The 21963-nt window shown below is 40.8% G+C and overlaps 1 protein-coding gene across 1 annotated transcript in view; it reads left to right on the plus strand.

Moving 5' to 3' along the window:
• Positions 1-21963, plus strand: part of chrna8 (cholinergic receptor, nicotinic, alpha 8) — a 196897-nt gene that overhangs the window by 165922 nt on the left and 9012 nt on the right. The window contains exon 9 of the mRNA XM_043715303.2: positions 4864-4973. Coding sequence (XP_043571238.1) covers positions 4864-4973 — 110 coding nt within the window. The remainder of the gene's footprint in view (positions 1-4863; positions 4974-21963) is intronic.

A 21963-nucleotide genomic window follows, 5' to 3' on the forward strand; every position in this document is an offset into this window, starting at 1 on the left:
CTGGTACTGAGGGATCCTTTCCAATAAGCTTTGTTGTTGATGGTAATGCTGAGCTGCTGGCCTTTGGATTGGGCTGGTAGCTTTTGCGTAATGGAGATGGGCTGCTGTCATGAATTGGGTGGTAGACCCAGCTGTAGCCTGTTTTTTGGCTGCAATGGGACTTGATCCTTGGTGGCAAAATTAACCACACAATCAGATGGTGGTCTTCAGATTCCAAAGCGGCAAAGATTAGACTGTGTCATATCTCACTTGGGTTATTGCACTGGAAATCAAGTCCTGCTGTTCCTGGCATTGTCATAAACGTAAAAGATTTTATAAAGATGCTGCAAAATTCCCCAATTTTCATGGGTTTTAGATCCAGGCCTACAGAAAGCACAAACCCAGTTTTTGGACTTAACAAGAATGACTATTAAAAATAAAGATTCTAGCTACAGATAAATAATGTGCATATAGAAACTCTTCCTACATGTCCAGACAGACAGACAGGTGAACAAAAAAAGGGTGTTGTGGACGGAGGGAAAGACTGGGATGGCAGTTTGATCATCTCTGTACCTTTTTGTCTTGTCAAGATGGCCTGCTTCTTGATCTTCCTCCTTCAGCTAATTTCACTTGCAGAAGTGATTCACATTTACAGAGTCTCTGAATTATTAGTTAGAAGCCACAGTTTACAGTAACTGATGAAGGAAAAATAAGCTGGCTTTCTTCAGGCTTGAAGTGGTTTTACTGGTGAGGAAAACGGCAGTTCCTTCTCTCCTGGAGGTCCAATGACTTCTCACTCAAACATTCACACCAGCAAGGTCTTTAGTTACCTAGGACTCAAATTGTTATTGGCAGATAAAAGACCTTTATCATTGAAATCTGGTTATCATACCACAGACCAGTCAGCTACATGTTGACGGCTGAAGTTCCGTTTATGCACTCTGATTTAAACTTGTCTGTAGCTGGAAATCCCCCACTGTTAGAATGAACAGTTGTGTAAACAACGCTTGCAATGAGAGCAAGGCAAATTGTGTTTTTTGTTTGTTACAGGAGTCAGCAATCCTTCAATGATTCTTCGCTTTTAAAACAGTACTTATTCCAATTCCCCATGCAGAAAAATGTGGTCTTCACAACTGTAACAAGAGCAAATGTTATTATCTACATGGCTTTATTGAATATACTCACTCATACAATCTGTATTGTTATAGAGTCATGAACATACAGCATGGAAACAGACTCTTTGGTCAAACTCATTCATGCCAACTAAGTTTCCCAATCTAAACTTGTCCCACTTACATACGTTTGGTCCATATCCCTCTAAATCTTTCCAATTCATGTATCTGTCTAAATGTCTTTTAAATATTGTAACTGTATCTGCATCTACCACTTCCTCTGGTAGTTTATTCCACATACAAACCAGTATAGGCCCTAATGTGGCACTTTATCTAATCCCTGTGGAAATCCATATAAACAAATATCTACAGATATGCCCCTGTCTGTTACCTCAGCTGCCTCTTCAAATAAAAAATTGTGAGGTTTGTCAGGCACGACCTACATGCCATGAATCCATGCCAGCTCTCCCTTTTTAACTAAAAAATTCTGAGCTGTTCAATTACTCCATCCTTGATTATAGACTCCAACAATTTCCTCACCATAGTTGTTAGGCTCCCCAATTTTTCTTTCTCATCTTTCTTAAAAAGTGGAATGACATCTACAGTTTTCCAAACCAGAGGGACAAATTCCTGTCTGGGAACTCTGCAAGATTATAGTTAAGGTATCTACAAAGTGTTCTCCTATTTCCTTTAATTCTAATTATGTGCCACTCTCAGAACCATTCCAGGCAATCAACAGCCTTCACCAGACTCTTATAGAATCCCTAGTGAAAGAAGCCATTTGGCCCATTGAGCTTGTACTGTCCCTACCAACAGCATCCCACTCAAATCCTCCCTATCCCATAACCCCATATTTACCATAGTTTAACCCACCCAGTCTGCACATCCTTGGATGCTACGGAGCAATTTAGAAAGGCTCATCCACCCAACCTGCACATCCTTGGACTGTGGGAGGAAACTGGAGCATCCAGTGGAAACGCATGCAGACACAGGAAGAACATGCAAACTCCACATAGGCAGTCACCTAAGGCTGGAATTGAACAGTACTCTGAGGCAGCAGTTGACGTATATTCGAACTCAAACTTAATAATAAAAAAAAGAGAACAGGAAAGGATGACATTTGAAGAACAACTTCTTGACAAAGTCCTTATTCACTGAGATTAGACACATTGTGACCTATTTTGAAGGGATTAGTAATGTTTACTCCATTGCTGAGTTAACATGAGCCTTAACTGTACAGTATATCCTGCACTGTTTGTTCGGTTAATGTTTTATTAATCTATACATTAACACTGCATGATTCCATTTGAAGGCCTATGCAAATGATGTGAAACAATCAAGTGTTACGTACATGGGGACATTTGTCAAGCAAACCATGCTTGAAGCATGTTCCATTATGTAGTTTCTCCTTGTCTCAAGGCTGATCCTTCACGGAAAAGAGATTAGTGCAATTATGCACAGAGCAAACAGTGGATTTAGATGTGCAAACAATTCCTGTTTTGGTTACAAAACATCACTGAGATTGAATTCAGATTGTGAATTCCTATGAAAGCTACAGGGTTTTCTTTTTCCTCTTCATTGTCAACCTCACATATTCTGTTTTAGTTTTCTTTTATTCACTTGTGGAACTTGGGCATCGCTGGCTGGGCATTTATTGCAGTTGCTAGATGCCCTTGAGAAGGTGGTGAGCTGCCTCTTTGAACCACTGCAGTCCATGTGCTGTAGGTAGACCCACAGTGACGTCAGGGAGGTAGTTCCACAATTTGGACCCAGCTATCTTGAAGGAATGGTAATATTACTTCCAAACTCTGAAGTTGGACGAGGGAGATCCAGTAGATGTAGTGTACCTGGACTTTCAGAAAGCTTTTGATAAAGTCCCACATAGGAGGTTAGTGAGTAAAATTAGGGCGCATGGTATTGGGGGCAAAGTACTAGATGGGATTGACAATTGGTTGGCTGATAGGAAACAAAGGGTAGTGATAAACGGCTCCATTTCGGAATGGCAGGCAGTGACCAGTGGGGTACCGCAGGGATCCGTGCTGGAACCGCAGCTTTTTACAATATACGTTAATGATATAGAAGATGGTATCAGCAATAACATTAGCAAATTTGCTGATGATAGAAAGCTGGGTGGCAGGGTGAAATGTGATGAGGATGTTAGGAGATTACAGGGTGACCTGGACAAGTTAAGTGAGTGGGCAGATGCATTGCAGATGCAGTTTATTTTGGATAAATGTATGGTTATCCACTTTGGTGGCAAGAACAGGAAGGCAGACTACTACCTCAATGGAATCAATTTATGTAAAGGGGCAGTACAGAGAGATCTGGGTGTTCTTGTACACCAGTCAATGAAGGCAAGCATGCAGGTACAGCAGGTAGTGAAGAAGGCTAATAGCATGCTGGCCCTCATAACAAGAGGAATTGAGTATAGAAGCAAAGAAGTGCTTCTGCAGCTGTACAGGGCCCTGGTGAGACCACACCTGGAGTACTGTGTGCAGTTCTGGTCTCCAAATTTGAGAAAAGACATTCTGGCTATTGAGGGAGTGCAGCGTAGATTCACGAGGTCAATTCCTGGAATGGCAGGATTACCTTACACTGAAAGACTGAAGCGACTGGGCTTGTATACCCTTGAGTTTCGAAGACTAAGAGGGGATCTGATTGAGACGTATAAGATTATGAAAGGATTGGACACTCTGGCAGTAGGAAACATATTTCCACAGCCAAACCAGACGACTCAGCTTAAAAATACGGGGTAGACCATTTAGGATAGAGCTCAGGAGAAACTTCTTCACCCAGAGAGTGGTGGCTGTGTGGAATGCTCTGCCCCAGAGGGCAGTGGAGGCCCACTCTCTGGATTCATTTAAGAAAGAGTTGGATAGAGCTCTTAAAGATAGTGGAATCAAGGGTTATAGAGATAAGGCAGGAAGAGGATACTGATTAGGAATGATCAGCCATGATTATATTGAATGGCGGTGCAGGCTTGAAGGGCTGAATGGCCTACTCCTGCACCTCTTGTCTATTGTCTATAAATTAGAATGGTGAGTGTCTTAGAGACTCGATGTCTTCCAAGCATGCTGTATTTATGATGTTTCATGTATTAAATTAGTCAAATACTTTATCCTAAAATATAACTTTTGCGGGGAAATTCTAGCTAATTTGTATTTTAATAAGCCATCTTCTGAATGTCAAGGAGAAGGGCAAAAATAGAGTCAAAAGGTCAAGTAGCGTCATGGGTGAGTTCATTTACATCGATCTTTCTTTCTGTAATTTCATTGTAAAAGTACATTGTTTTGTTACCCTTTGGTTCACTGATTTGAAATAAAATGGGCATACTTTTTTTCTATCTAATAACAATCTAATCAGGATTGTATGGCACTTCACTAGAATATATTTACTCTTGTATTGAGAAAAATATTAAAGATAAAGATATTCATTTCAGTTTCCAGTCTGTGATAAGTTAACTGATGAGAATTGAATCACTTTGATCATGAACCAGTGACGACTTTTTGAAAGTGTGTTGATGCACAACCAGAGGGGACAGGATTGGGCTCAGCTACAGCATCCTTCATGTCAAATGTGCTACTGTAATTTGCTGCCTCAGTTTATCCATGACATTAATTGAGCATGGAAGCAAGGGCTTGGATGTGGAACCAAAGCTCCACTATAAGACAACCTTTTCAGAAGATTAGAGAAATTAGCAAAAACAAAATAAAATCGCAAGGTAACAACTTGAAGCTTCAGGACTTGAAATGATATTGTGTTGTTGTTACAGCTCGGTACTTTGCAGCGACAATGTTCATCGTGGGCTTGTCTGTGGTCGTCACTGTGCTGGTCCTTCAGCTTCATTACCATGATCCTCATGGAGGAAAGATGCCAAAGTGGGTGAGTTATCACTATCATGATGAGAAATAGTCAGCAATTGGTATGTAATGGAAGGAGAACATCAAACAATGTTAGCTACTTTTGCCAATAAGAGCTGAGTTGGGCAAATTATGATGTCTGAGGTTCAGTGCCTATGTCTGTGCCAGGTTTTAGTGGATGTTAGTTGCCTGCCACACAAATACTGCATCTGGCTCAATATGCCTGGATTTGAGAGCAAAAGACAACTGCTGAATTTCCCACAATTGTCCACAATTAAAGTACAATTTTTAAGTGAGGCCAATGATACTTGTTGCAAAGGCTTATGTAAGAAGAATATCAGTTTTGTGACCAGTGTCAATGGATGTAGATCTTTACTTACCCGAAAGCAAGGGTTTGTAGCCATGGCTAAATGCTCGTAAGTGTTGGGAAAAATTATTTTGGTGCTTTTAGTTCCTCAGCTTTCATTGGCTTAAGTCAGGTGCTTTTCTCCAACTAGGAGACCAAGTGGACCAAGTTCAATTAGGCCATCTACAGTCACTTGTGAACTCACTAGGAGATTCACAAGATGGGAGATGACAGATTTTAACTCAAAGTGGGTGTTTGATGTCAATCCGTGAGGTATTTCCTGTCTGACAGAGGCAACAGAAACCCACAAAATTTTGACCGTTTCGTATTTCACAAAAATGGGTCCAGGGTGAGGCACTTCAATTTTGGATTAGGATTAGGATTGTTTTCCTTGAAGAGAAGGTTGAGAGGAGACTTTTAAAATATTCAAAATCTTGGATAGGGTAATGGATAGGTGAAATATATTCCCATTGGTTGAAAAAATTAAGGTGATGGCAAAAAGAGGTAGTAGACATGTGAGGAAGATCTCTTTCGTGAATTTTTTTTGGAATACGCTGCCTGTGAGTTTTATTTATTCACAGGATGCAGGCATTGTTGGATGGGGTTAGCATTTATTGCCTGCCCCTAATTGCCAAGAGGGCAATTTAAGAGCTGTATTGTTGAGGTCTGGAGGGTCATACAGGGCAGACCAAGTAAATATAGCAGATTTCTTTCTTCAAAGGAAATTTGTGAATCAGATGTTTTATTTTAAATAACAATAAACAGTCGATACATGATCACACTAAACTAGCTTTTTGTTATTCCATTTTTATTTCATTAAATTTAAATTTCACCATCTGAAGTGATGTATTTTGAACCCATATCTCCAGAACATTAGCCTAGGGCTAATCCTAGTCGAGAGTGGGGTGCTGGAAAAGCACAGCAGGTCAGGCATCATTTAAGGAGCAGGAGAATCGGTATTTTAGGCAAGAGCTCTTCATCAGGACTGAGGCTTGTGAGCTGAGGGGGTGGACGGAAACATGAGAGAGGGGTGGGGCTGGGAGGAAGGTAGTTGAGAGTGCGATAGGAGGTGGGGGTAAAGGTCACCGGTCAGAGAGGAGGATGGAGTGAATAGGTGGGAAGGCTCACAAGCCTCATTCCTGATGAAGAGCTCTTGCCCGAAACGTCGATTCTCCTGCTCCTCGGATGCTGCCTGTTCTGCTGTGCTTTTCCAGCATCACACTCTGACTCTGATGTCGACTCTGCAGTCCTCACTTTCCCCTCTGGAATCCTAGTCCAGTAACATTACCACCACATTTTTTGGAGAAGACAGGTTCAATCATAGTATTAAGAAGGAAATTTGATTATTATCTGAAAAGGAAGAATATGCAGAGTTGCAGGTGAAAGCCTGGGTGTGGGGCAGGTCGTTCCTTCTCAGAGCAAGTGCAGTCACGATGGGATATCTGGCCTTCTGTACTGTAACAATTCTGTGATGCTTCTGGTTAATTTTTTTGTCGAGGAAGAATGTAAAGAGGGTTCAGAGCAGCTGCTGGTGGAAAAAGATTGAGTGGTACCTTAGGCCCCTTCCAACTTCCAACTGAGTGACTGGGAAAAGATTTCAAGAGGTTCCTACAGGAGAAGTGGAATGAGGCTGGGTGGAGACGGACAGGATGATTAAGTTCATAAGACATTGGAGCAGAATTTGGTCATTCGGCTCTGCCATTCGATCATGGCTGACATGCTCCTCACCTCCATTTTCCTGTCTTCTCTCCATCAACAATTAAAAATCTGTTTAACTCCTCCTTAAATTTACTCACTGTCCCAGCATCCACTGCTCTTTGGGGTAGTGAATTCCACAGATTCACAACCCTTCGGGAGAAGTAGTTTCTCTTAATCTTTTAAATTTGCTACACCTTATTCTAAGACAATGACCTTTCTTCCTAGAATGCCCCACTCCACGTGTATTTAATCCATACCTTTTATTATCTTGAATACCTCCATTTGATCTCCCCTCATTCTTCTAAATTCCAGAGAGTGTAGGCCTAATGTGTTCAATCTCTCTTCATAAGACAAACCCCTCATCTCTGGGATCAATCTAGTGAACCACCTCTGAATTGTGTCCAATGCCACTACATCTTTCCCCAAATAAAGGAAACAAAACTGTGCACAATACTACCGGTGCTGTCTCATCAATACCTCGTATAATTGCAACAATACTTCCTTACTTTTATATTCTATTCCTTTAGCTATAAAAGCCAACATTTCTTTCACTTCCTTTATTATGTGCTTTACCTGCTAGTTTTCTGTGACTAATGAACAAATATACCAAATTCCCTCTGTACTGGAGCACCCATAGTCTCTCCCCATTAAGATAATAAGTCAACCCAAAGTTTCAACCCAAACACATGACCTTGCACTGATCCACATTAAACTCCATCTGCCACATTAAGTCACATGAAGACTTGGTGGTCCTCATTGGAAAGGTTGAAATACACTGGACCCCATAAAAGGCCATGTTGGATATTTGCATAAGAACCTTAGCCCACTTGTAATCTGCTTTGGGTTCATGGGAAAAATACATCTCTGTTTTAGCCCTGTGTGAAATGATATCTGATCCTATTGGCATTACAGAACTTTACACTGTATAATTCCTGGGCACCCACCATGTGGTTAATATTATAAATGTTATAAATGTTGGGTCATGTGGCCCAGCAAGGTTAAAAATCAAGCTCAGGATTGTTTGTCATCAAATTTCACTTCCTCTCACATTGTGGAGAAAATGCTGATCTCAGGCCCAAGATTCCGGTGAAGAAAGACCAGGAGTAGGAACTCACCTCCGTGTAGAATTGTACACGCATGAATACACTGCCTAGCATTTCCCACTAAGCTCCAAGGCTTCCTTTATTCTCATTTTGTTACAACACAGATTAAATGATGAGAAGTGGAAATAGATAACCATGTAATGTCAGTGTTCTATTCAACGACGACAACTCACAAAACCTGATAACCATTGCTCATTATGCACATCCCCCATCTTTATTTGTAAGATAATTGTGGATGCAGCCCTAACCCTCCAAGAAGAGGTCCAGTGTCATGTTGCAGGTTGCCTGACCACTTATCCACAGATTATGATGGGTGCACTTTTGCTTTCCTGTGGGCCATTCTTAATCGTGGATACAACATCAAAAAGAACAAGTGAGATAAAGCATGATTTAAATTGTTAAACTGTTTTGTTACACAGTAAGGCGATGGACAGTTTTACTATGATCCCCTGCCACTCAACTATATGTTGATAGTGAGTAACCTTTTTACAGTATTGTCCAGCTCTTCCACCTCAGCACTATTTGTGTGCATTAGGAGTGAATTCTAACGTGCAATGCCTGGAGATCCTTGCATGCAAATGCGTATAGTTTCGGGTAACCTAGGTGAGCCATGTTGCAATCCTGATTAAAAATCTTAAACTTGATGTTAGCACATTTATAAGTGCACACATACGTTTGCAGCAAGTGCTGTCCAATCATGGAATACATCTAATATTAGACATTGTGTTCTGAGCTTTTCAAGCATGTGGTGTCTGACTATAGTAACTAAGCTGAACCAATAATTTGTGTTTCTCATACAACTGTCTTGGATCTGTCAACTTTCCTTGATAAATGCCTGAATTGAAGCATATGCTTTTCAATAAGTCAAGTTCATACATGAACACTTAATACTCCCCACATTTTCTCTCTTTCTCCCTGTTTGCTACTAATTCACAAATCCACAATCCAATGTACAGGTTGTTCTGCTATAATGCATGTTTCGTTAATGTGAATTCATGATAATGCAATTGATGAATTGGGGGCACCATTTCTAAAGCCTGAACTTTTTAAGCGTGTATTGGTTATAACATGATTCTGGTCCCATTGGTTTAATTGTTGCTGCTATAACATGATTTTCTTATGACACGGGACTGCACGAGAACGAAACTATATCCATTTCTGAATTTTGATTGGTGAACAGACCTTATTCTGCCCTATCCTACAGACATCGCCTTGATATGAAGAGTGTGCAAGTGAAGGAGGGAACATTTGGGTAATAAGTAGATCAGATTCTATTGGCATTGTAATCAACTTCCACAAGCAAATAACAGCTTTCATTATATCAGAAGTAATATTTACAGTCTTTCCAAATGTAATTATAAAGGTTGCAGAATTGTTTACTTTGGTAATTAGATGGCACTAAGAACCTCATGAAAATGAATATTATTCTCCCAGAGAGATTAATGCTGAGAAAACAGGTTCACCTGTGGTTCACCTTAGCTATCATAGAGTTATAAACCATTTCGTATATTTGCACAGAATATCAGTCATAGAATTTTAATTGTGGCCTCCGCATCTTTCTATATAAAGATTCTGTGCTCTGCAGGAGTCAACATTGTCAACATTAATGCACTGTTTGAAACATAGTTTAGTTCTTTATCTGAATATCAAAAGATATGGAATATATCTACAGTTTGTAATGGATTACATGTATCTTCAATATTGCAAATCAAAAACCTATTTAAACAGTAATTGTTCTTACTAAAAATGCAGGTGCAATAATGTAGAAAGAATAGTAATATTATGGTTATATATAAGCATTCAGTTTGATCCTAAATCTATGTGATAAGGAATTCCTTTGTTAAACATACCATCTTCTTCTTATACTCCGCTTATGTTGAGGTATGTATTTTTGATGCATCGTTTATCTCATAGTTCAAAACCATCTAAAATAATTTCAGGTAAGATTCAATATCTTGTTCACTAACAGAAGCTCTGTGTAAAGGAAGTCACTTTTCTATTAGTGACTGCAGAACAATCCATATCAAAGATCAAATTTTGCAGCAGCTCCGTCAAGAAAGAGCAATTCTCTAGGGCAAAGAGGACAATAACTAGAGATAGCTTGCTAAGAAGCAGATGGGGGATGATAGGAGTAGCAGACGTTTAATCATTAATTTCACAGAAGTTCCAAACAAAAAACATTTTAAGGATACAATATCCCTTTTAATGATATTGGATCACTGCCAGCTCCAGAGTGATTTTCTTTTCAATCAACATTAAGCAACGATTCAATAATCAAGCAAATCTCTGTATGAGTTCTTTCCTTATGATGTTTACAAGACGCCAGATTACTAAAGAATATTACAGTGAAATTGACATTACTTATAAAAAATAGAACGTAAATCTATGGAAGTTCAAAAGGATTTCTGCTTTGAAGGTCAATGCAGAACCAAATTGAGGAAAGAAAAATGAATGGTTTATGCATTTGGATGTTTTAGCTTTTATAGTGATCATTTAGGTAATGGAGAAAAAATACCAATATCATAGCTCTGATGGAATGAACATTCAGCTTGACCATGTAGCAACAGCTTGTAGGGATGTGTGGTTTGGTAAAATTATAAACATACCATATGACCAATTCATGTGGAATATCTGTGCTGGAAATGCAAAACTCTATCTATTACCCCATCATCCACAATATGGGTCAAATTTAAAGGAACAGGCAAATTAGCATACGGTCTCAGATTGTACATATGCAAGACCATGAGTACGGCTCCCGGAGGCAGGAACCCAATTGCATGTTAAGTGAGAGGCATGAAGGGCCCATTAAGGGGAATGTGCTCACTGGCAGGGGAAGCCAATTGAATCAAATTATCCCCAAGTCCACAAGAATGCAATACAACAGCACAACCTCCTCTCCCATCGTCCAACTAAGATCCTTGCACATGAAAAGTAGTTCCTACCCTCTCCAAATCCACCAAGAAGACTGCCTGATCTGCTGCATGCCCCCCACCTTTAATCAGTCACAAATATGAAGCTGCAAATTCCTTGTTGCTCTTAATTTAATCTAGCCAGCATGTGACTCCAAACCCACAGCAGTGTTGTTGACTCTTAACTACCCTCTAGATATTAGGGATGGGCAACAAATTGAGGCCTAATAAGCAACACCCACAACAATGAAAAAAATAAAAAGGCACCCAAAGTGTGACTATGCAGATTAAAAGATGTTGGCCTAAATCTTTAGATCCCTATTTCCAACCCAAATCAAAGGTTGACCATTTGCCACTGACGTAGTTTTCAAAAGGAATTCCAATAGACAGAAGAAATACCATGAAAAAATATCAATAACCCATATATTATTGCAGAGACAACTGATAAATCTGTGGCAAATGGTTGGATTTAAAGTAAAGCTGCTTCAGCACACTAGCTGACAACCTATCATGAAGTATCTGGCCATTTTATTAGACACAGCAGCCAGGGCCTTGCCAGAAACCTGTGTCACCAACTTCTGCAGCTTTGCTAGAATCCCACATTTCTGCCTTTCAAACTGTATTTGATGATAGCCTTGGTGATAATGTACCTTTCTACCTCTCTCTCTCTGTCTGTCTTTGAAGGTTTTCCTTAAAATATACTCTTTGACTAAGGTTTTGGAGACTTGTCCTAATATCTGTTTGGGACTCTTTTAGCCTTTCCAGCCAATTGGGGAACTGATGAGATAGGGTGCAATGCTGGCTTTATACACCACTCAATTCCATTCTCCACTGAAATCAACAAGTGATTTTATTTGGAATTTAAGAAACTTATTTCTCAAGATACCATGGGCTTGCACCTGACAATTTAGGTTAAAAGTGTCATCTTTGTGTAGGTTGGCAATATATTTTGTTTGACAATAGCCATGCAAAGTGCTTTCAGATGTTTTATACTATTGTAGACTAGACATAAATATAAGATGTTGTTTGTGGTTCCATAATGCTGGTTGTACCTCATCTGTGCAGGCATGATGAGCTGTCATTGTCAAAAGCCAGGAGTGGAGCAACAAGGAATTTGTAGCTTCATATTTGTGTCTGGTTAAAGGTGGCATGCAGCAGATCAGATAATCTTCTCGGTGGATTTGGAGAGGGTAGAAACTGCTTTTCTTGTGCAAGGATCTTAGTTGGATGATGGTTGTCCCTCAACAACCAGGTTCTGCCAGGTAAAGCAGTGGTGATACTTGGCTAATGCTAATAAAGAAATTACAACTAACAGCTATGACTAATAGAGGCTGCATGGTGGCTCAGTGCTTAGCACTGTTTCCTCATAGTGCCAGGGATCCGGGTTTGACTCCTGCATCGGGTGAGTATGTGGGGTTTGCACATTCTCCCAGTGTCAGCGTGGGTTTCCTCTGGGTGCGTTGGTTTCCTCCCACAGTCCAAAGGTCTGCAGGTCAGGTGAATTAGCCATGTTAAATTGCCCATAGTATTATGTGCATTAGTCATGGTTAAATATAGGTTTTGGAAATGGGTCTGGATGGGTTACTCTTTGGAGGGTCAGTGTGGACTTGTTGGGCTAAAGGGCCAGTTTCCATATTGTATGGGATCTAAGAATTTAGATTAGCTATAAACCTCACACAGCTCTACATTATTTTTTGTTACACACCAGATGCACCTCAATAATAGGAAAACAATTCCATTCAATGAATGCACAGGTCTGTTTTTTCGCTACCCTGGTGGTTACATGTGTACAATCTTTGACCCCACCCTGCACACAAAAAAACTAGCCACTCTAGTCCATCGTAAAGCCCATCCATTTAATAGGTGGCACCCTGAGGAAGCCTCTGCTATTATTGCTCCTGGTACAGAGGACATTAGTGGCCTATCGAATTTATTCATGAATGACAGATGCAGAGTTGTAGACAATGTCCCTTGTAGCACCCTGGAAAGAGCATGAGGCAAAGGAGTTAAGGATGTGGGTCACTTGCCCTGCTACAGACAAACTATCTGTCTCAGAAGACAGTATTTAGTGTACAAAATTATAGAGCACCATGACAGCCAGTCTAGAGAAGAGCAACTCCTCCCTTTATAGCTGCTCAGACATTGGGACCCTGGCTCTGTCCTTGTGTACCTCATGGGATAGGTGGGGTCTTCTTCCAGCAACAACTTCACCTACCCTAAACCTCACATTTTGCCTTCTAAGCAGTTCCACTATTACTTGTGTTAGGAATCCTGTTCCTCACTCTTCATGCAACCAAAATAATGGAGCAAAATTGGTTCCCATCAGAAGCTGTGTATTTCTTATAGATTTGCAATCAGAGTAAATACAGGACATAAAACAATGTCTGAACCAAACCCTTACGTGGAAATCGGAAAAAAATCAGATCCAAAACAGGCCCTTCGGTCCAATTTGTCTGCGTGACCAGACATCCCAATCTGACCTAGTCCCATTTGGCTCATATCACTCTCAATGCTTCTTATTCATATTCCCATCCAAATTCCCTTTAAAAGTTGTAATTTTACTCACCTCCATCACTTCCTCTGACACCTCGTTCCATTAATACGCCACCCTCTGTGTGAAAAAGTTACCCCTCAGGTCCTTTCTAAATCTTTCCCCTCTCACTTTAAAAAATGCCCTCTAGTTTTGGACTCCCCCACCCTAGGAAAAAGACCTTGGCTACTCACCCTATCTATGCTCCTCATGATTTTATGAACCTCTCTAAGGTCACCCCTCAGTCTCTGACACTCCAGTGAAAAATGTCCCAGCTTATTCAGATTTTCCCTATAACACAAAGCCTCCAGTCCTGGCAACATTCTTGTACATCTTTTCTGCACCCTCTCAGGTTTAACAACATCTTTCCTTTTAGAAGGATGGCCAGAATAGTATGCAGGATTCGAAAAATGGCCTAACCAATGTCCTTTACAGCCACAACATGACATCCGAACTCCAATACTCAGTGTTATGACCAAAGAAGGCAAATATTTCAACGCCTTCTTCAAAATCCTGTCTATCATTTTCAAGGAACTATGCACCTCATCCCCTAGTCTCTTTGTTTGGTAACACACTCCAGAGCCCTACCATTAACTGCATAAATCCTGACCTATGATCTCAATGTTTTTAGGTATTATTTTAAATCCTGCTTCCAACGATCCTTTGAAAACCAATGTCACTAGGTCTTATTTAATGGATTTGGCACTAGGAGAGCTTCTGTTTCTGTTACAATGCATTGAGTCCTAATAAAGTTCAACTCCGATATTTGCTCCCAGTCAGGATCTCAGCCACATAACAAAAGATGAGGCTTGCAGCTAAGGATCTAGCAGAAATGGGTTGGTAAGCATTCTGCAGTCATTGAAACTCTATTTTTGCCTTGTTCCCATTGAGCAGATGATTAAACATATGCACCAATGGTTTGAGTGCAGAGATTCAGCATTTCCAATTTGAAAGTCTTTCAGATGTCCAGTAAATTATAAAACAAATGGCCTTTGCTATGGAGTTTTATTTTCTGATTCCTCCTGTCTGGAAGTATTTTTTTCTCTCTCCTTGGAGGCACTATAAAAATGCAGATCACTTTTGAATTGCCAATCTTTTAAAAATCTCCATACTTGCATCAAATTTTACTTTTATGCACAATATCTTGTGTAAGTAGGATAAGTAAATTGGTTTTGCTGATTTGTATTCAGTGACTTTACAAAGTATGGGTCAAAGCATCAAAATTGTTTACATTTAAAGAAAATCAATTTAAGTGAAAGTGGTATAACAGTTTACAGCAGGGATGCCATTGCCTTATTATACATTTAATTTGTGAGAGAAACTTACAAATGATCTGATTTTGTACCTGGAATAAATTGGATTTTTCATAAGGAAAACTAAATTATAATATAGAAATTCAGTTTCAGGCAACCTTTTCAGCGAGAAATATCTATACAATTGGTCTGATTTTACATCTGGGTTCAATTGGCTTTTTCATGAGTAAAAAGGGATTATAATGTGGAAATTGAATTTGAGGCAATCTTTTCAGCTAGCAGTATCTATTGTCGACTAATATGTATTATATACATTATTTATAGTTAAATGAGATGTTTAATTGATAAATGTAAATAAAACACTGGTTTGTTTACACCCATAAAGTTGCATTAATTGATCACCTTAAGCTTTCAAAGAATATCTAATTGTGCATTAGCTTTCCAATAGATCAAAAATCGTCTTTATTATCTGCCATTAAATTGTAATAGTCTGAACCCATTGTAGCTTGGTGTACTATTGGTATAGCAAACTGAAAAGGAGAAGTTCAGAGTTAATTATATTGTTAAGCTAACAGGTGAAGGTGAAATAACTTATAAAGAGAGCTTCACCTGTAATTTCTGCAGTCTTCAGGAATTCATGAGTTTTGTTAAGATTAGTTTCCCTACAGTATGGAAACAGGCCCTTCGGCCCAACAAGTCCACACTGATCTTCTGAAGAGTAACCCACCCAGACCCATTCCCCTAACCTATATTTACCCCTGACTAATGCACCTAACACTATGGCAAATTAAGCATGGCCAATTCACCTGGCCAGCACATCTTTGAATTGTAGGAGGAAACTGGAGCACCCGGAGGAAACCCACGCAGACACGGGGAGAATGTGCAAATCCACAGAGACAGTCGCCTGAGGTGGGAATCGAACCCGTGTCCCTGGTGCTGTGAGGCAGCAGTGCTAACCACTGAGCCACCATGCTGCCCACTGAATGTGAGGCGCTGTAGCCCCTTTTTCATTTTATATGGGAGTTGTTCCTGAAGTTTAACTTGTAGCTCAGCCCTGTGTTACTAATCTTTGGCCAGTTAGTGAGAAGGAGAGGAGAGAATCTTCTTATTGGCCAAGATGGTCATTAACAGGTCCAGGCAGTGTGTTGTGAAGGATTTATTATATCCAACTATTTGCCTTTCATTAGTGATGGTCCATATATCCGGGTGTACCTGGACAAGCAGCACACGTATCCATTAATACGTTTGAGTCCTTCTATGACTAGTGAGCACTGCATCAGCTGGATTGCAATATCTCCCCATAAACCTACCTTTTAATTTAAGTTTTCCTTTAGGGCTTTGTCTTTTATTCCAGTTATCCTTTTAGGTCTGTCACCTTTTAGGTTTTATCTATGGCTTGTGTCTCTTCAATGGTTATATCTGCAACTGGGTATCCCGAGAGAGGGAGAACATGGTATCCACTGGCGCACTGAGGCCTTTAATGACCAGTGGGCACCTTGGCTGGAGGGTTTCATGTCCCCTAGGATTACATTCTAATTTAAAATCAGTTCATATCCTTTGGAATTTTTATTTTTAGTGGCAGTGCCTGCTTAAGGGGCCTTCAATTGATAACTTGAATGTATTTGGTTCATATTATTTAATGTAGTTTGGTTGGTTTAATTCAAGATTTCATCGAGAGCCTTCTATTCTTATAAAGGGCTGCCACCAGTTAAATCAGCTCAAACCGTTTACATTTGGTTCCATTGTTTCAACTGGTTTACTACTGGAAAAGTATGAAGAGATTTTGGGCTTATGGCTCCTTGGTCTAGAGATATTATTCTCCCTTTGTATTGGGCAAGTGCAAAAGGCCCTAGTGCATAACATTCATAGACAAGTGCTCATATAGGGTTCTTCGCTTTCTGATTAATTGGTTAGGAGTCTTTTGGTAATGCCCCTACCTCTGAACTTGAAGACCTGGATTCAAGTCCCACCTGACCTGGAGGTATGCGTTAACATGTCTGAGCAGGCTGATCAAGAACAATGAGGGGTCAAGTGGCACAGTGATGATCTCCCTTCCAATGTACTAGAATGCCCAGATTCAAGTGCCTTGGCTCCAGATCTGTTTCATACCATGAGCTATACACAGATCCAGTCAGTGGCTGGTTGACGGAGCAGCTCAGCTAGACTGTCTGCTTGTTTCCTGTTGCTACGTTCATGCCCAAGTGTTCAGGACATGCCTGAAGCCTTGTGAGAGTTAGACAGGCTGGACTGTGTCATTGGCCCCTCGTGACTGCACTAGCTCAGTTACTTAGTACCAATCTCCTGCCTTGTCCCCATATCCTTCCATGACTATCCAAAGTAAACCCAATGCCATCTTGAACACCTCAATTTAACCTCCCTTGTTAGTTGGAGTTGCTTCTTAATTTTTGGCTCCATATCATGCCCATGATCCTAATCCTTGGCCACCTGCTGCAAAGTGGTAGGGTTGGGAAGGGGTGTGATTTGGAGGACCTACACATGCAGCTGCTTCTGGGCTTGGCCAAGGCAGTCATGACTAATTACAGGCAGTGGGCTATAGAGGAGGTTGTTCAATCTTACTGTTTGTCTACTGTAATTATATCCAGGTCTGGTGTCCCGGGAGAGGGAGGATACAGTGTCCATTGGCATACCTGAGGCCTCCTGCAATCAGGTGGGCAGCATAGGAGCTGGAGTTCATCATCAAACCCCAAATTCAAATTTTATTTTAAATTTCACAGAATCTGAGAATTATTATAGTGCAGGGGAGGCCATTTGGCCCCTCATGTCTGCACTACCTGTTACCTAGCACCAACCTCCTGCCTTTTTCCCATATCCTTCCATGTCATTAGTATCCAAAAAAAATCCAATGCTATCTTGAATGCCTCAATTGACCCTGCCTCCACCACATTCCATACCCCAACAACTTGCTCCATGAAAAAGTTTTTTTCACACATTACCCTTGCTTCATTTGCACATCACTTTAATTCTACACCTTCTTGTTCATTTGCTCTTTTACAAATGCAAACAGCTTCACCCTATCTGTCCAGACCACTCTCAATTTTGAAAGTCTGAATACTATCTTCTCTCAGCTACCTTCTCTTCAGGAAGGAGAGGATGTTTGGCTCACTTGCCTTTACTGGTCAGTGCATTGAGTATAGGAGTTGGGACGTCATGTTGTGACTGTATAGGACGTTGGTGAAGCCACTTTAGGAATACCGTATTCAATTCTGGTCTCCCTGCTATAGGAAGGATGTTGTGAAACTCGAAAGGGTTCAGAAAAGATTTACAAGGATATTACCAGGGTTGGAGGGTTTGAGCTACAGGGAGAGACTGAATAGGCTGGGGCCATCTTCCCTGGAGCATCGGAGGCTGAGGGGTGACCTTACAGAGATTTAGAAAATTATGTGGGGGAATGGACAAGGTAAATATACAAAGTCTTTTCCTTGGGGTGGGGGAGTCCAAAACTAGAAGGCATAGGTTTAAAGGGAGAGGGGAAAGATTTAAGAGAGATCCAAGGGACAGCTTTTTCATGCAGAGCAGTAATGAATGCGCTGCCAGAGGCAGCGGTGAAGGCTAGTAGGATTATAACATTTAAAAATCATCTGGATGGGTAGATGAATAGGAATGGTTTAGAAGTAGATGGGCCAAATGCTGGCAAACGGAACTAGATTAATTTAGAATACCTGGTCAGCATGGATGAGTTGAATCAATGGGTCTGTTTCCATTCTGCACAGCTCTATGTCTCTAAGAACAGACCTTGTTTGTTCACTTTAACCTGAAAGCTAAAGATTCTTATACCTGAAAGTTGTATTGGAGAGAGTGATAAAGCAATTTACATTTGTACCTTTCCTACAATTGTACACAAAACTCCTGCTGAGGTCTGACAAGTATCATTTACAAGTTTAGCATCATCTGCTTGCTCTTTACTCAGTCCAAATTAATAAAGCTGAGAGCACTGCATACTTTATTAACTGCTCTCTAGCCTGCCCCACAACCTTCAGTGATCTGTGCACATATATATCCAGATCCATGTGTGCCTAAAACCTCCCGTAGAATTGCACCCATCATTTTGTACTGTACTTTAGTATTTTTCCAACCAAAGTTCATCACCTCACTTGTCTCTGCATTGAATCTCATCTTGGAGAAAGTGAGGACTGGAGATGCTGGAGATTAGATAGAAGAGTGGTGCTGGAAAAGCACAGCCGGTCAAATAACATCAAGGAGCAGGTGAATCAATGTTTCGAGCATAAGCCCTTCATCAGGAAAGGTTGTTTAGTGTGTGTGCCCCACCTGGTCCTCAACTTCCACTCCACCAACCTCTGGATACATTGCATCATCTTCCCGCCATTTCCGCCACCTACAAACAGACCCCACCACCAGGGATATATTTCCATTCCTGCCCCTTTCTGCATTCCAGAGAAACCATTCCCTCCACAACTCTCTTGTCAGCTCCACGCCCCACCCCCCACCAACCCACCTTCCACACCTGGCACCTTCCCCTGCCACTGCAAGATGTGCAAACCCTGTGCCCACACCTCCTCCCTTACCTCCGTCCAAGGCCCTGAAGAATCCTTCCACATCTAACTGAGATTTGCCTGTATTTCCACATCATTTACTGTGTCCATTGCTCCCAATGTGATCTCTCCTACATTGAGGCGACTGGATGCCAACTCACAGAATATTTCAGAAAACATCTCTGGAAACATCTCTGGAAACATCTCTGGAAACATCTCTGGAAACATCTCTGGAAACATTTCTGAAAACATTTCTGAAAACATTTCTGAAAATAACCCCACCACCCTGTGGCCGAATACTTCAACTCCCCCTCCAACACTGCAAAGAACATGCAAGTCTTGGGCCTCCTCCACTGCCAAACCCTAACCACCTGGCACCTGGATGAAGAACTCCTCATCTTCTGCCTGGGATCAATGTGGATTTCACCATTTTCCTCAATTCCCCTCCCCCCACCTTATCCCATATCCAACCTTTCAACTCGGTGCCATCCTCTTGAACTGTCCTACCTGTTCATCTTCTTTCTCATCTATCCACTCTACCCTCCTCTTCAACCTATCACCTTCACCCCCATGTTCATCTACCTATCGCTTTCCCAGCTACCTTCCTCCCAACCCCACCCCCCTCCCATTTATCTCTCAGCTGCCTTGTGCCACAAGCCTCATTCCTCATCGAGCTTATGATTGATTCTCCTGCTCCTCGGATGCTGCCTGACCTGCTGTGGTTTTCCAGCACCACACTCTTCGACATTGAATCTCATCTGCCCACTCCACCATCCTGTCAATTTGTTGTTTCCTTTCACAATTTCATTTGTAATCACTGGACCCCTTTCAGGGACTGTTTGAAATTAATTTTGTTTGTATTGTTTTGAGGAATCAAATAACCTAATTAAAGAGACCGTGCTGAGTTAATATTTTATGAAACAACCCATTATCAAGAAAAATGTGTAAATTTTCATACTGCAGCAATGAGCATGTGATCAGATTGACCCAGATTTGAGTATCTTAAGATCATCTGATTTTATAAGGCAAATGTTTAATGAGTTTTTAACTTGCCTATTTCAAATGGGTCAGACAGTGAACAGCTCCAAGGCAGTAAAAGAAGTGCCACTTTTGATCCTGTACCAAGTTTGAGGGGCTATTTATTCAGCTTCTCACATTGGGAAATGTCATTAAATGTGAATCTTCCAGCACCACACTGAGGCAAACACCTTTAGTGACTGTCTCATTAGTCTCTTGAAGGTTGGTTAGAAGCACAGGTTGTATAGCCTGTAAACAAGGCAATGAATTCCTAGTCTGCTGAGTTGCATTAGTCCAGTGGTGTTTGGCACATCTAGTTTCATTTATTTAAACACCAACACTCTCATCAAGTATGAAACATAGCGCATTATGCCATCTTAATGTTAAACTTCCTGAGCCATAGTTGCAAGTTACATAGACAGAATCTCTTTCTTTTTCTATCCAGAAGTGTTATCACACACAAAGGAGTGCCTTCCCACCACCAAAATCACCGTGATTTTTAAAAAAATGAGTAACCATCACCAGTTTAAAAAAACGCCTAGTCAGTTGAACATTTACATGCAATGCCCATTAAAGGCAATGCAATCCATTAAAGGTGAAGGGGGTTAGGGAGAGCAAGAAGGGGCTAAATCAAAATGGTGTTGAAGGGGTAGTAAAGCACTGTATCTCTTGTGGTGCCTACCTCTCTCTAAAGGCATCAAGAGCCTTCTCCAAGGACACCCGGGCATGAACATAATCACGGATGAGGGCAGGTGACAGAATCTCTTAAAATGCCAATTAAATAAATAACTGCAGATCATTGTTGTCACCTTATTCATCACTAATTACTCCAACATGCATTAAACAGGCTTTATGAAAGGGGAACATAGTTTGATATTTTTCCTCCATTCCAATCATGAATAATATAGGAAAGTACAGCTCATTATAAACTATGTATTAAACCTGAAACTATTTTTTGTTTCCTGTATTCTTTCATTATTATAGTCAGTAGAATACTTCCAAGCCATTGCTTCCATTAGGAATGTATTACGGGGGAAATCCGGCAGTGCAGAAGATGCCACAGGGGAAACACTGAGAAACAATTGCACAGCCTCCGAGGCCTTTATGTGGAGTGCATTAATTTAATTAAATCTGAATATTTATAATGCAGCTTGACCTATTTTTGATTAAAGCAAATTAATGTGCTCCACAATATTTGTCTGAATAAATATCATGATGCACAATGGCCTTCGACTCTTCATAAATAATTTGTAATGATGGACTGTTTTTTCAAGACTAATGGGGATCTCAAATCCATGTTAACTCAGAGGGTGGTCTGCTGAAATCAAGTGCCCTCAAGCATTTAAGTGGCCACAATAGGGTCTTTGCAAATTGTGTTCCCTGGTGGCAGCAGTTGTGCCTTTCGAGAGCAGCTAGACAATCTGGGGTTAGTAGAAAGTGAGGACTGCAGATGCTGGTGATCCAAGTCAAAACGTGTGGCACTGGAAAAGCACAGCATAGCAACATCTGAGGAGCAAGAGAGTTGACACTTTGAGCTTAAGCTTTTCATCAAGAATTGCTTCCTGATGCTTTTCAAGAGCAGCCAGCCTATCTGAGGTTAGTCGAAAGTGAGGACCGCAGATGCTAGAGATCCGAGTCAAACAGT

Source organism: Chiloscyllium plagiosum, unplaced genomic scaffold (assembly GCF_037043375.1).
Source record: "Chiloscyllium plagiosum isolate Xiang-an unplaced genomic scaffold, Cpla_swu_hap1 HiC_scaffold_2, whole genome shotgun sequence".
NCBI lineage: Eukaryota > Metazoa > Chordata > Chondrichthyes > Orectolobiformes > Hemiscylliidae > Chiloscyllium > Chiloscyllium plagiosum.